This window comes from Acanthisitta chloris, unplaced genomic scaffold (assembly GCF_000695815.1).
Source record: "Acanthisitta chloris isolate BGI_N310 unplaced genomic scaffold, ASM69581v1 scaffold285, whole genome shotgun sequence".
Taxonomy (NCBI): Eukaryota; Metazoa; Chordata; class Aves; order Passeriformes; family Acanthisittidae; genus Acanthisitta; species Acanthisitta chloris.
The window spans coordinates 11,402-23,968 of record NW_008675131.1 but is presented as its reverse complement, the minus strand read 5'-3'; the positions used below and the strand labels follow the sequence as shown (position 1 = coordinate 23,968).

Genomic DNA, 12,567 nt, shown 5'->3' with positions numbered 1-12,567 from the left:
GTGCCCCCCTCTGCCTTCACTGGAATTTAAAACTGCCTTCCTCACCCTCCCCAAAAAGCTGATAGTGCTTTCTCTGATGGAAACAACTGAGGAATGGAAAAGGCTGATTAAAGCCTGTAAAATACACTGGAGCATGGAGAGAGAGTGTGAAGTGCTGACACTCTTCCAGCACAAATGTCAGGGCATCAGGGGAGACAAGAAGGAGCAAAGTCTGCAGCAGAGGGAGTTTGTTTCTCCTGGTCAGCTCTCCCACAGCCTGAGGACACTGTTGAGTTTAGAGGAGGCTGCACACCCTGTGGGCAGCATTCCTTCCAGCATCCCCTCCAGCATCCCTGAACACAAATCCCTGTCTGGCTCAGGAAGACCCCAGACTGGTGACCAAGAGTGTTTGGGAGAAGGTTTTGGACAAGCCTGCTCTTGCCTTCCTCCCTGGGCATCCCCTCAAATCTGCTGGGAGAGGAAAACCCAGGATCAGCCTGAGAGCCAAAATCTTCCCTTCACTGCTTTTCTTTTCATCAGGATGAAATTCTGTTGACTCCCTGGAGGGATTGTCCTGCGGAGGACATGGAACCCTCTGTCTCCCCGGTAAGCTTTGCTCCATCTGCACCCACAGTGAGTCCAGCCCAGCTCAGAGAGGGGAATGGGGCAACGTCAGGGCAGTAGCTGCCTTGGTTTCTTCATTCCCATTCTCCTGCTCATTCCCAGTTCCCCTCTACATAGCCACTATGAGGGTCCAGACCTCCAAGAGGTTGGAGCCAAGAAGGAGAGCTGACAGTTTACTGCCCCTAATAATTCCCTGGTCTTTTTGTGGGCAGAATGGAGAAAAGTGGGATTTCGTCCTGGTTAGTGACATCCATGAGATGGGCAGCGAGAAGGAGATCAAGAGGAAGAAGTTCCTGGATGAGCTGAACAAGAAGGGGTTCACCATCAAGGTGAGGGGCTGTGGGAGGAAAAGACAGCAGATATTTGGCATGTTATGGTACCTGGATCCAAACCTGGCTGGGACTCCTGCATCCCAGGGGATTGGAGCACCCTGAACCACAGAGCTGGTCACACCATCAGGAAAATAAACTGCTTGCTCAACCAGGGCAGAGAGCCTCCAGCTTCAGATCTCCACAGCCCTGGCCCTTCCAGTTCTGCCCCTTTCCTGCCCCTCTGCTTCTGTTCTAACAGACCTCCTCTTCCCCCGCTAGAAAATTGAGGACGAGCACCTGTTTTATGGAGTCCATGCCCCGCAGCACATCTTCCGGAAATACCAGTGTCTTCTGATGAACCCTGACAACAGGGTGCAAACCCCCGGGGGCCGGCAGAGCATCCCAGCGACCACCAGGTGGGTGCTGAGCTCATTTCCAGCATCCATTTCCCAGCTCGACTCACAGCTCTGACGGGCTTCCCATTTTCCACAGAATTTTCCTGCACCTCCCTCATGCAAAGCTTCCAAGGGTCTTGCTGTCCACAGCCAGCTCTCCATTTCTTCCCCTAATTCTTCTCTGGATATTGGTGTTCACCCAGTCCTTTTCTCTGCCGTGTTTTACTGTGCCACACAACACAAATCTGTATCCCAGAACAGTCTTTAACTACATTTTTTCCTTGCTCAGGATACGGATTGTGCACTACATCCTGCAGAACACAGTGACACCTGACTTTGGTAAGGGAATGGGATCATAGGGCTGATGCTCAGCCTAGATCTGCAGAAAGGCTCCTGCCCCTAGCATTCCAGCTGCCTTGCCATCCCAGGGAGAATGGAAAAGGGGGGAAAGCCAGGGCACAGCTTAGACAAGTCGATGTGCTGCTGCACCCAGAGGCTGGAAGGTTTGGACTGCAGGAACTGGCAGCTCCTCTGCTCCCTCACCCCAAACTCCTCACCTCAGCTGCCTACTGCCACTCTCTTGTGTCCCCAGAAGAGCTCATCCAATTCCAACACCCTAGGAGGAGCAGGGTGGTAGCTTTCCACCTATCTCAAAGGACCTGCCCACCTGGCTTGCTCCCAGAGCCAGCCACAGGGCAGCACTGCCACAAGGATTAGTGCTGATCTCTTTTGATAGCTCAGCCTCTCCCAGGTATTTTGGAGTTTGTCCTCTCAAAGGCTCCAGAAAGGGTTTGAGGTGATTCTGTTATCAGGGAGCACATAGGGCAAGAGCAAAGCTTCACTAACCCTCTCCCTTGTGCTCTGCTCCCAGAGAAGCTGCCTGACCTGATGAAGAAGAAGGTGTTCAAGGCAGCATTTCCCCTGCATGAGGTGAGGGCAAGCACACAGAAGCCTGGGGGGAACAGGAGGGAGAGGTGGAGGAGCAAGATGGGGTGGGGGAGACCTTGAGGTTACCTGCACTGCACCAAGAGCTCATGGGGTGAAGGGCACAACAATGCTCCTGGCAGAAGGCTCAGAACTGGGCAGGAGATTAAGGATGCCATGATATCCCTGTTCTCTGCTCTCCAGAAAGAAGAGGTCAATGAAATTCTAAAGGACAGTTGGGCGAGCTGGAGACATATGTGTCGTGAACAGCCAATTACGTCTATCAGGTAACACAGGCAGAAGAGGCACAGCAGATCCTTGCAACCAAGGGGATTCACCTGAACCCCAGAAAGCTGATGCCCTTTGCCAGGCTCCTCTATTGTCTTTAAAATCATTGGTTTGAATCTGGCTTTTCTCATGAGCACTGGGCTACTTCTGAAGCTTCCAAAGCTCTTAGCATGAGTATTAAATTGGGGTGGTGGTTATGGGGGAGGTGTTGGGGTTTCTAATTGAACAAAGGTCAGGGAGCACATCACCACCTCTGACTTCTGGTAGAAAGTTAATTCCCCTGGAATCCAGGAGGGAAGGCAGGGCCCTCAGTGAGTATTTCTTACCCACACCTCCAACCCGTTTCCCACACCAGAACCATCAAGATACTGTCACCATGGGGCATGGAAGCATTGCAGGGAGATGGCTGAGCCCAGGAGAAGTTGGAGGCATGAAACAGTAGCTTCTCTGCTCACCTGGGCCAAATCTCTCAATTCCAAAATCCCCAGACATGCAGTCACACTGATGATCCAAAGCCCCTCAGGGAATGGAAGAGCATTTCCTAGTGACCCCCAACAATCTGGACCCTTCTCTGGCCACCAACCCGGTCTCACCTTTTCCTCTAGGGAATACTTTGGTGAGAAGGTGGCCTTGTACTTTGTGTGGCTGGGCTGGTACACCTACCTGCTGGGTTTCGCTGCAGTGGCTGGGCTGTTGGTCTTTGTGGCTGGGATTAGTGTGTTCAATTCCAGCCAGGTGAGGTAAGACACTTGGGAATGCCAAAGGGGCATCCTATTCATGAGCCTTTGCTGCACACATGGCTCTGAGGCACTGTTACTCCCCTCTGCTTCCCTCTACACCTTTCTCTCCAGCAAGGAGATCTGTGAAGCCAACACCACCTACATGTGCCCACTCTGTGATCAGAATTGTCCATACTGGTCCCTCTCTGACACCTGCACCTATGCCAAGGTAGGAAACTCCCTTCCCAAGAAGGCTTAAGGGAAAGGATGCGGAAAACATCCCAAGTTATGCTGCTACCATAGCACTAGAAAAAAACCCACCCCAGACTATGGTCTCCATCACTACCAAGGAATATTTTACCAGTAATAAGCCCCAGTGTCCAGCCACTTCTTGCTATTGCCCTCCTGCAGCACCTTCACCTGTCTCAGGGGAGATCAGGGTGGCAAGAGGGTGGCTGAGCACAGAGACCCCTCCCCAGACCCTGAGGTGCCACTGTACCTTACTGCCCCATCAAGATCTTCTTTCATCTTCTCCAGATCACTCACATGATTGACAACGAGGGGACAGTCATATTTGCCATGTTCATGGCCATCTGGGGTAGGTGCCAATGTCTAGGTGCCCAGCACACACAGAGGGAGGGAGAGGGAGCAGGTGCAAAATGGGACACTGACACAAATTCACCATTCAGGGGCTTTTTAGCCCTTATCTCCTGCACTTCTAGGGCCACCAGCTTCTCTACCAGCTGAGGCAAGGGATGAAAATCACCCTGGCAATTTTCTCCAGCTCCCCAAACACTCTTTACCTGTCCTACCTGAAGCTTCCACTCTTTCACCCACCACAGCTTCCCTAAAACACCCAGCAGACTCTGGCTGGGCTTTTACAGCACTGCTCACATGTGGCCACAGCTGCAGGAAAGAGGAACCTCCAGGTTCCTCCTCAACTTTGCCAAATCACTGCACAGCCTCTTACCTGCTGTGATGGAATTCCATGGCCACCTTAGCTACACACTCATTTGGCTTTACCACAGCCTTATTCCGAATTGCCTATGGACACCAAAGCTAACCTGACCCTCAGTGAAAACTCACCTGCACCATCCCCTCACTGCTGTGTCCAGGGTCCTTCCAGGTCACTGAGGTGCAGAAGTGTCTGCCTGTCCTTCACAGGCCAAGGGCAGTCCAGGCTGGTTTGCCAGTAGGTCGGGTGGTGGCATGACGATCCATCCTGCTCTGTGGAACAGAGGGGTGGCTTTGTCTCCAGAGCCACCCCTGAGTGTCACTGCACTCTCTGCTTCCCATTCCAGCCACTGTGTTCCTGGAGCTGTGGAAGAGGAAGAGGGCCACTGTGGTCACCAGCTGGAACCTGTATGGGTGGGATGAGGAAGAGGTGAGGACATCATCTTTCCTGCTCAGTGCTTGCCTTTGCAGGGCAGGATCTGCCTGAACCTGGAAAGGACAATTTAGAGCCCCTTGCCCAGCTTGAACTCAATCAGGCTTGGCCACACTACTGTGGGCTGGGTGGTCATCCCTGTTCTTGTCCAGCACTGCCCATCCCTTATGTCCACTGACACAGAACCCCTGGGCACTGCTGGATCCTTATTTTCCCATGTTTTTTTTCTTCCAGGAGGAGCTGGCTGTGCAGCTGATCAACAATTTGCAGCAGGAACCCCAGAGGTACCAGCACTCCTACTTCTGTAGCACCATCATCCTCCTCTTGGTTCTGCTGATGGTATGTGCCAGGTGACCACCGGAAGGTCTGGTTTAGGGGTACGTGGGCTTTCCTCCTTCCCTCCCCACTCTGCCACAAAAACAGCACATCCTCTTGCTAGAGCAAAGGCAGAGACCAGGTTTTTAGGGCAGGTTCATGCCCATCACAAGGATTCAGGGCCTTCTCCATGCTCACACCTCGCTGTGCTTATGGCAGAGGCCACCCACCCTTTGGGGACCTGGGCTGAAGGCTCTGCTCTGGCAGTGAGGATCAAGGCAGGAACACAGAGGGCAGGAAGAGGCAAATCTCAATGTCTTCATTCTTCCCTGTGGGTCAGTGGAGAGTCTGGACTGGTTCAGGTGGAGACACAGAATGTTAAGTGTTGGAAGGGATATTAAAGCTCATCTCATTCCACCCCCTGCTATGGACAGGGACAACTTCCACTAGACCAGGTTGCTCAAAGCCCGTTCCAGCCTGGCCTGGTACACTTCAAGGGATGTTGCAGCCACAGCTTCTCTGGGTACTCTGTGCCTCTCCGCCCTCACAGTGAAGAATTCCTTCCTAACATCCAGCCTAAATTGGCCCTCTTTCAGTTCATACCCATTACTCCTTGTCCTATCACTACACCCAACTCATGAACCTCCTGCCCTTAACCAAAGAGTTCTGGCTTGCCTCTGGGGCCACATTCAGAGTTCTGCTGAAGGCACCCTGGTGCTCCAGGTGGGATGGAGCATATGTCCCCACACACACCTCACCCCACCACTGCTCTCCTTCACAGATCATGGTGCTGATTGGCATCACCCACGCGCTTGTCATCTTCCGCGTGATTGCCACAGCTCTCTTCAGCCAGAGCAACCTGGAGTTCCTGCGTGAGCAGGCCAACACCGTGGCCATGATGTTGGGGGCTGTGCTGCACTACATCACCATTGTCATCATGACCAAGGTGTGGAGCCAGATTGGGTGGGCAGAGGTTCTTCTTCTGCCTCCTCCACCACCAGCCCTCCCCACTCACTGGGTACCTCTTTCCTGCAGATCAACAAGCGTGTGGCACTCTTCCTCTGTGACCTGGGTAAGGGAAACTGGGGGCTGTCTACTACCTGCACCCTTACCTGCAGCTCCAAGCTGCCCAGCAGCACCCCCTCAGTCCCCAAACACACTCAGGCTCCCATCCCCTTCCCTTCCTCCACCATCACAAGGCATCTCCAGCCACACAGGTCCCCACAGAAAGCCAGCAGCCCCCCAACACACAGCTCATGTATGGCCCACATGCTGCCAGTTGACTGTCCTACAGCCACATCCATAGAATCATAGAACCATCAAGGCTGGAAGAGACCGCTAAGATCATCAAGTCCAACCATTAACCTGTCACTAAACATTATGTTTTGGAGGGACAGTCACCCTACAGGGCTGAGACTTGCCATGAGCAGGAAGCCAACACAGCTCCAGGAGAGCTCACCACATGAATTTCCTCACACCTGAAGGGCCCCTTTTCCTCCAGTTCCTGGCTCTGAGAGAAGTCCCTGCTTGGCTGGGCTCACCTCCATCAGAGGGCTCAGGTGAAGGGCAGGGAAGGCTGCACAAGGGGCAGAGACACCTTTCCAACCTTCAGAGAGTTGCTGTGGCACCCAAGGAGGAGCAGGGCAGCATCCCACTGCTCTAAGACCAAGCCCCTGGGCCTTGCTTCCTTCCCCAGAGAAACCACGGAGCTTCTCCCAGAAGGAGAACAACTTCATCGTGAAGATCTTCACCTTTCAGTTCTTCACACACTTCTCCTCACTTATCTACATCGCCTTCTTCCTGGGACGGTGAGTGGTGGCTGGACAGACAGGGTTTGGGGTGTATGGCCCCAAGTCTCCCCAGGGTCTAGGGACAGTCCAGTCCCTCTGCCCTCCTCACCAGCCACAGAGACCCCAGGAGGGCCATGACTCAACAGGTATCACTGTTGTTGCTCCCTTACTCAGGATCAATGGCTACCCAGGGCACTACGTGCGCATTGCTGGCCAGTGGAGACTGGAAGAGGTGAGGCACTTGCCATGGAGCTCTCTGACCCCACAAACAACTCTTCTTCCTTTCCCTCCTGCCTAGAGAGGCTCTGAGGATCTCAGCTTTCCCCATGAGCACCTAAAGGGCTCCTCAGACCCAAAGGCCCTGCTTGCAGGGCACAACTTCTCTCCTCTCATCCCTTTCAGTGCCACCCCAGCGGCTGCATCACCGACCTCTTCATCCAGATGGCCATCATCATGCTGCTCAAGCAGACCATCAGCAACCTGACTGAGTATCTCATCCCGTAAGCTTCCCTTGCTGGTGCTTCTGCCCAGCCAGGACAGAGTCCCAGTGCTTATAGAGAGGAGCTCTGGTCTTTGGGCCAAGATGTCCTCTTTTCCCTTCCTCCGGGGCTGTGCCAGCAGCAGTCCAGCCCTGCTGTGTCCCACAGGCAGCCATGCAAATCCCTCTGTCCCCTTGCAGCTGGACACGTCACAAGCTACAGAAGAAGCACAAGCACCCCAAGAAGAGAAACATGATGTTAGGGGAGGAGGAGGAGGCCGAGGATCCCTGCAAAAGGCAGTGGCTGAGCAACTATGAACGCAACGAGGTCAACGTCTTCAGCTTGTTCAACGAGTATTTGGAGATGGGTACGGAGGGCAGGGGGGTGGGTGAGGAGGGTTGCTGGGGACAGAACCACATGTGTTCCCTGGCTGGGGAGTGCCAGATGCTGGGGAGCCCCTTCGTAGGCAAGGGAGAGCTCTGAGCCCTGGCTCCATGCCCAGCCCTGCTCCAAGAGCTCTGGCACATCATGGAGATATTCCCAAAACAGAGAGAGCAGACAGCTGTGCTGGCCTTGCCTTGGACCTTCCTCTCCTTCCAGGGCAAAGCTGTAACCCAAGGGTGGTCCCTCTGCCTGCCTAGCTCAATCTGTGCCCTGTAGATTCCTCCTTTCCAACAGTCCTGTGAGAGGTCCCCATGGGGTTGTGGAGTCCCTAAGACAGGTCTACCTCCAACTTCCACCCCTGCAAACCCCCTGAGACATGCCGCAAACAGGACAAACCCAGATAGCGCTCAGGACCCTGGGTGACATCCCATCTGTGATGGTTTCCCACCAACGCCCACTGTTTCCCCTTCACAGTGATCCAGTACAGCTTCACCACCATCTTCGTGGCAGCCTTTCCCCTGGCACCACTGTTGGCCTTCATCAACAACCTCTTTGAGATCCGCCTGGATGCCATCAAGATGAGGCACCTGAACCGGCGCATGGTGCCCAGGAAGGCCAATGACATTGGTGAGAGGGGCCCTGGGAGCAGCTTCCTGCCAGCATGGCTCCTGGGCCAGTGGTGCTGGGGCTTAGCCCTGTCCCTAGAAACCCCTGAGGAGATGGAAGACCATGGAGAGAGCTGTGGGTTGGGGCAGGAGGAACCACTTCAGACCCTGCAGAGCCTGAGGGGCAGCTTGGAGGCCTCCACCTCCTCCTTCTACCTGGCCATGCCAAACCTGGCCCTGAGCTAAGGCTGGGGCTGGTGCTGCAACCCTTGAATGGTAGCAGAGGGGACTCACCAGCTGCTCCTGTCCCACAGGGATCTGGCTGCAGGTCCTGGAGGCCATCGGCATCCTGGCTGTCATCGGGAATGGGCTGGTGATTGCTATCACCTCCGACTTCATTCCTTTGCTGGTCTACAAGTACACCTACAGCCCTTGCATGAGGGAGAACAGCACAGGCATTGAGTGAGTTCAGTCTCTGAACAGTGCCTGCCTGTGGTGTCCTCACCTGCCTCAGTGCCACCGCTGCAAGAGCATGAGGCAACTGAGCTGTTCCCCAAACTGGGGTGGGGGAAAAGGGGAGTAGAGGAGGGTTTCCAGATGGCATCATCAGCATCAGCATCCCAGCTGGCCTCCCACTCGCATCATCCCCTTGGTGGGCAAACTGGTGGCCCTGAATGGAAAGGGCACTGTGTTAACATGGGGGAGCTGCAGGATTGCTGGGGTGCCAGCACATGATCTCTCCTGCCCTCTCTCTATTCCCCCAAGCCTTGGCTGACTGGCCAAGTTCAGCCAAACTGGACATAAGTCTCAGAAACATCCACTTCCCCCAGGCTTGATGAAAATGGGTAATGAGGGTTGGGAGGAGACCCCCAGGCGTGTTCAGGCTTCCCCAAAATGGGAGGGCACAGCCATATACCACTGGTCACCCAACAATCCACACACCAGGGAAACTGTTGAAATAAAAGCTGCAGACAGATGGGGTTTGCAGCCATCAGGGGCCTTTGAGCTCCCCAGAAGAGACAAGAGCTGCAGCTTTGTGTTAGGGCATGGCCACCAATCCAGTCCTTCCCTACAGTTGCTCCACTGGATACATCAACCACAGCCTCTCCGTGTTCCGCATCCAGGACTTTGAGCCCCAGACAGAGGTGCCCAGGATGCTGCCACACTTTAATGGGAACACGACCCTGGATGAGTGCAGGTGAGGGCAGGTACCACCACTCCATGGTCCTCACCAGGACCTCCAGCCTGCAGCTGAGCACAGGCAAGTGCTGGACAGGGCTGGGCACAGCAGGAGTGCCAGGGCTCCCCTTGGACCCCCCAGAGGGAGCCAGGGAAGGATGTGATAGCTGGCACAGGTCAGGCTGGACTGGCACCCATGGGGCTGTGCTGCAGGTACCGTGACTATCGCAATGCTGATGACTACAGCTACACTGTCCAGTTCTGGCACATCTTTGCAGCACGGCTTGCCTTCCTCATCCTCTTCGAGGTGAGCACACGGGCAGGCAGGATGAGGCTGGGGCAGGTGAAGTGGCTGGGGCAGGGGGAAGGGGTTGTGTCCATGTCCCTGGCCTGGGCTGCATCCCCTGACTGCCCATAATGACTGCCTCTGCTCCCCGTAGCATGTGGCTCTGTGTGTGAAGCTGATCGCAGCCTGGTACATCCCTGATGTCCCTCAGGCCGTCAAGAATAAGTTTCTGATTGACAAACGTGATGTGCTCCGTAAGGATCTGAGGTGGGTGATACCCTGTGGAGGCTAAGGGCTTGGGGACAGTCCAGCATGCAGCAGGAGAGCCACCAGGCTGCAGATCTGTCTGCTCTAGAGCCCTTTTTCCTCCAGAGAAAGAAAAGCTCCAGGTTATACAAGGAGTGATTTTGCCCAAATTTTCCATCTAAACCCTTTTTCTTTAAGCAAAGTTAAGTATTTCAGTGGGAAACTGAATCAATATTACCAAGAGCCAAAGGCTGGGTTGCCACATTGCTGCTGTCCCACACAGGCTAAGTCCTGCTCTGGGGAGGGCTCATTCTGCTCCTCTCCACAGTCCCCTGTCCCAGCTGGCATCCAAGATCCTGGCAGGAGCAGAGAGTGCGGTCAAAATGTGCCACACGGTCCCAGCTGGGCTTTCCAGCTCTTCATTCCCACTGCCAGCTGGATTCCCACCAGCAGGGGTTTCCCCCAGTCCATCATTCTTCTTACTGTCATTTTTGGCAGAATGCCTTGTTCCCACACAGAGGGGTTTTCCACACCTCCCGGTTCAGACACTTCCCTTCCCCACCACCTCTCTCCTTTCCCCCCCAGCATATTGGAGTACTCCATCGAGGTGTAGCCACTGCTCAGCAAGGAGGAGAACTTGGACTGGAGCCCTTCCCCAGCCTGGCAGTGCCATGGGTGCTGGATGAACCCCCACGGCATGGTGCCACGTGTCCAGCTGGGATCAAGCTGAGTTTCATCTGGGAAGTGAGGATGTGATAGTGGCTTCTCAGGAGCAGAATGCTTTCCAGTCTGGAGAGAAAGCCAGGACAGAGCCTTCCCAGCATGCGGAGCAGCTGGAGCAGAACTATGGTGCTGGGGACAAACCCAAGGGCAGCAGGAGATGAACTGTGTCCTTGTCACTCACTGCCTTACCCACAGGGAACACCACTTACCTCATGCCAGGTTCTCCCTCCAGCCCTTTTTTGGCACTTTGGCCTCTTTTCCCACTGCCTTCCATGACCTCCCACTCTTACAGCACCGGTGAGTCCTTCAGCTTTCCCCCACACTGCTCCTCAGCACAACTCTCATGTGGCTGCAGTTCTAACCTGCTATTTCCATGGACATTGGAAAAATGCCCTTGTTATCCAGACTGTTTGGCTCTGGGCTTGGCCCAGCCCTGGCAGCTGTGCATGGTTCAATGACCACCACCAAACTGTAAATAAACACAAGACCCATGAGGACATGAGCAGTCAGGCTTCCCCCAGTACACACTGCTGGCTCATGGACAGCTTGCTGTCCCCCAGGACCCTCAGAGCACACTGCTGGGCACGACAGCTTGTTATCCCCCAGGACTCTCAGAGCACACTGCTGGGCAGGGATAGCTTGTTGTGCCCCAGGACATCAGGAACGTGCTGAGGAGGCATCGACCCCTTGGCCAAGTCATGAATGGACAAGATAAACAACCTCAGGCCCAGTACAGAACCTTGGGGGACACCACTAATGACAGGTCTCAACTAGACCCTGTGCCACTGACCACAACTTTCTGGGATCTGCTGCTCAGCCAGTTCTCAGTGCATTCCACTGTCCACTCATCCAACCCACACTGCCTCAGTTTGCCTATGAGGATGCTGTGGGACAGTGTTCAAAGACAGAGTGGACACTTACCTGAGCAGCACCCAGAGCTACTTCCAGAGCAGACACTCACCTGAGCAGTCCCTTGGCTCCACTGTCACAGAACACCTTCTGTGATTCCTCAAAGAGGAGCAGTGGCCATGGCAGACACTCTGTTCAGAGGTGTCACCTCCTCCCACGGGAATGTTCTCCTTTCCAAACCTTGGTAGCCCAATCTGGTTCCACATTGCATCAATACCTTGAAACAAGCTGCCTGGCAGTTTGCATGGAGCTTCAGGCAGTGAAGTGCCTCAGGAATTGTTTGTCCCTGAGCTCCCACACAGGTGTTCTCATTTTCCTTGTTGGTGCCTCAGCAGAATACACTCACCTGAGCTGTCCCAAAAGCCCCAGCACAGGGTCTGAGAGTGACACCCTCTCCTCTGGGGGGGTGTCATGGGGCATACAGAAGCAGAACTGGGGGACATCCACCTCCTTCCCCACAGGTGGTGATTCCAGCATGGCCAGACACTGCTCTGTCACCACACAAAGCAGGACACAGCCCTGACAATGTCCCCATCCCCAAAGGTCCCACCACAGGTGCTTCCAGAGGTGGTGACTCCGAGGGGCTGGTGACACTCCTGGAGGTGACACATCTGACCCAGGACTGCAGAGAAAGGCCCCAGGGGTACCTCAGCCTCAAACCCACTCTCAAGGGCATGGAAAGCCACCAAGGATCCTGCAGGGAATGGAAAGGAGCTTGCTGAGCCCTTCGGCTTGTCCTATTCTTCCACCACTGTGACCAGAACCACCTCCACTCCTCCATTTCCCAATCCCACAGGGATAACTGTGATGGACAAGAAAGGTCTTATCAGCTCCTGACTTGCTCCCAGGCCTCCTCACGCCCTTGCCATACCCAGGCACTGGGCTTGTTCCATGGGATCCTTTATCCCACATATCCTATACTGGGTGTCACAGTGTCTTTGGCATGTGGACAGCAGCACAGCCCCCCCAAAACAGCTGCTGCCCAAACACAGTGCTGCGGCTGCAGGGCACAGTGGCCCTTTCT

General features: G+C 54.7%; 1 protein-coding gene across 1 annotated transcript; it reads left to right on the top strand.

Moving 5' to 3' along the window:
* Window positions 1–519: 519 nt before the first annotated feature.
* Window positions 520–10,524, top strand: ANO9 (anoctamin 9; the record flags this gene model as incomplete). Its single annotated transcript, XM_009075572.1, is given in 23 exon segments — window positions 520–585; window positions 816–932; window positions 1,194–1,330; window positions 1,599–1,648; window positions 2,181–2,239; window positions 2,438–2,520; window positions 3,127–3,261; window positions 3,373–3,469; window positions 3,778–3,838; window positions 4,542–4,624; window positions 4,862–4,966; window positions 5,724–5,888; window positions 5,978–6,014; window positions 6,639–6,750; window positions 6,907–6,964; window positions 7,135–7,232; window positions 7,412–7,578; window positions 8,070–8,222; window positions 8,515–8,662; window positions 9,276–9,398; window positions 9,593–9,734; window positions 9,736–9,932; window positions 10,497–10,524. Coding segments are annotated over 23 exon segments (2,421 nt in total), but the record flags the coding sequence as incomplete, so codon positions are not given.
* Between the last annotated feature and the right edge of the window lie 2,043 nt (window positions 10,525–12,567).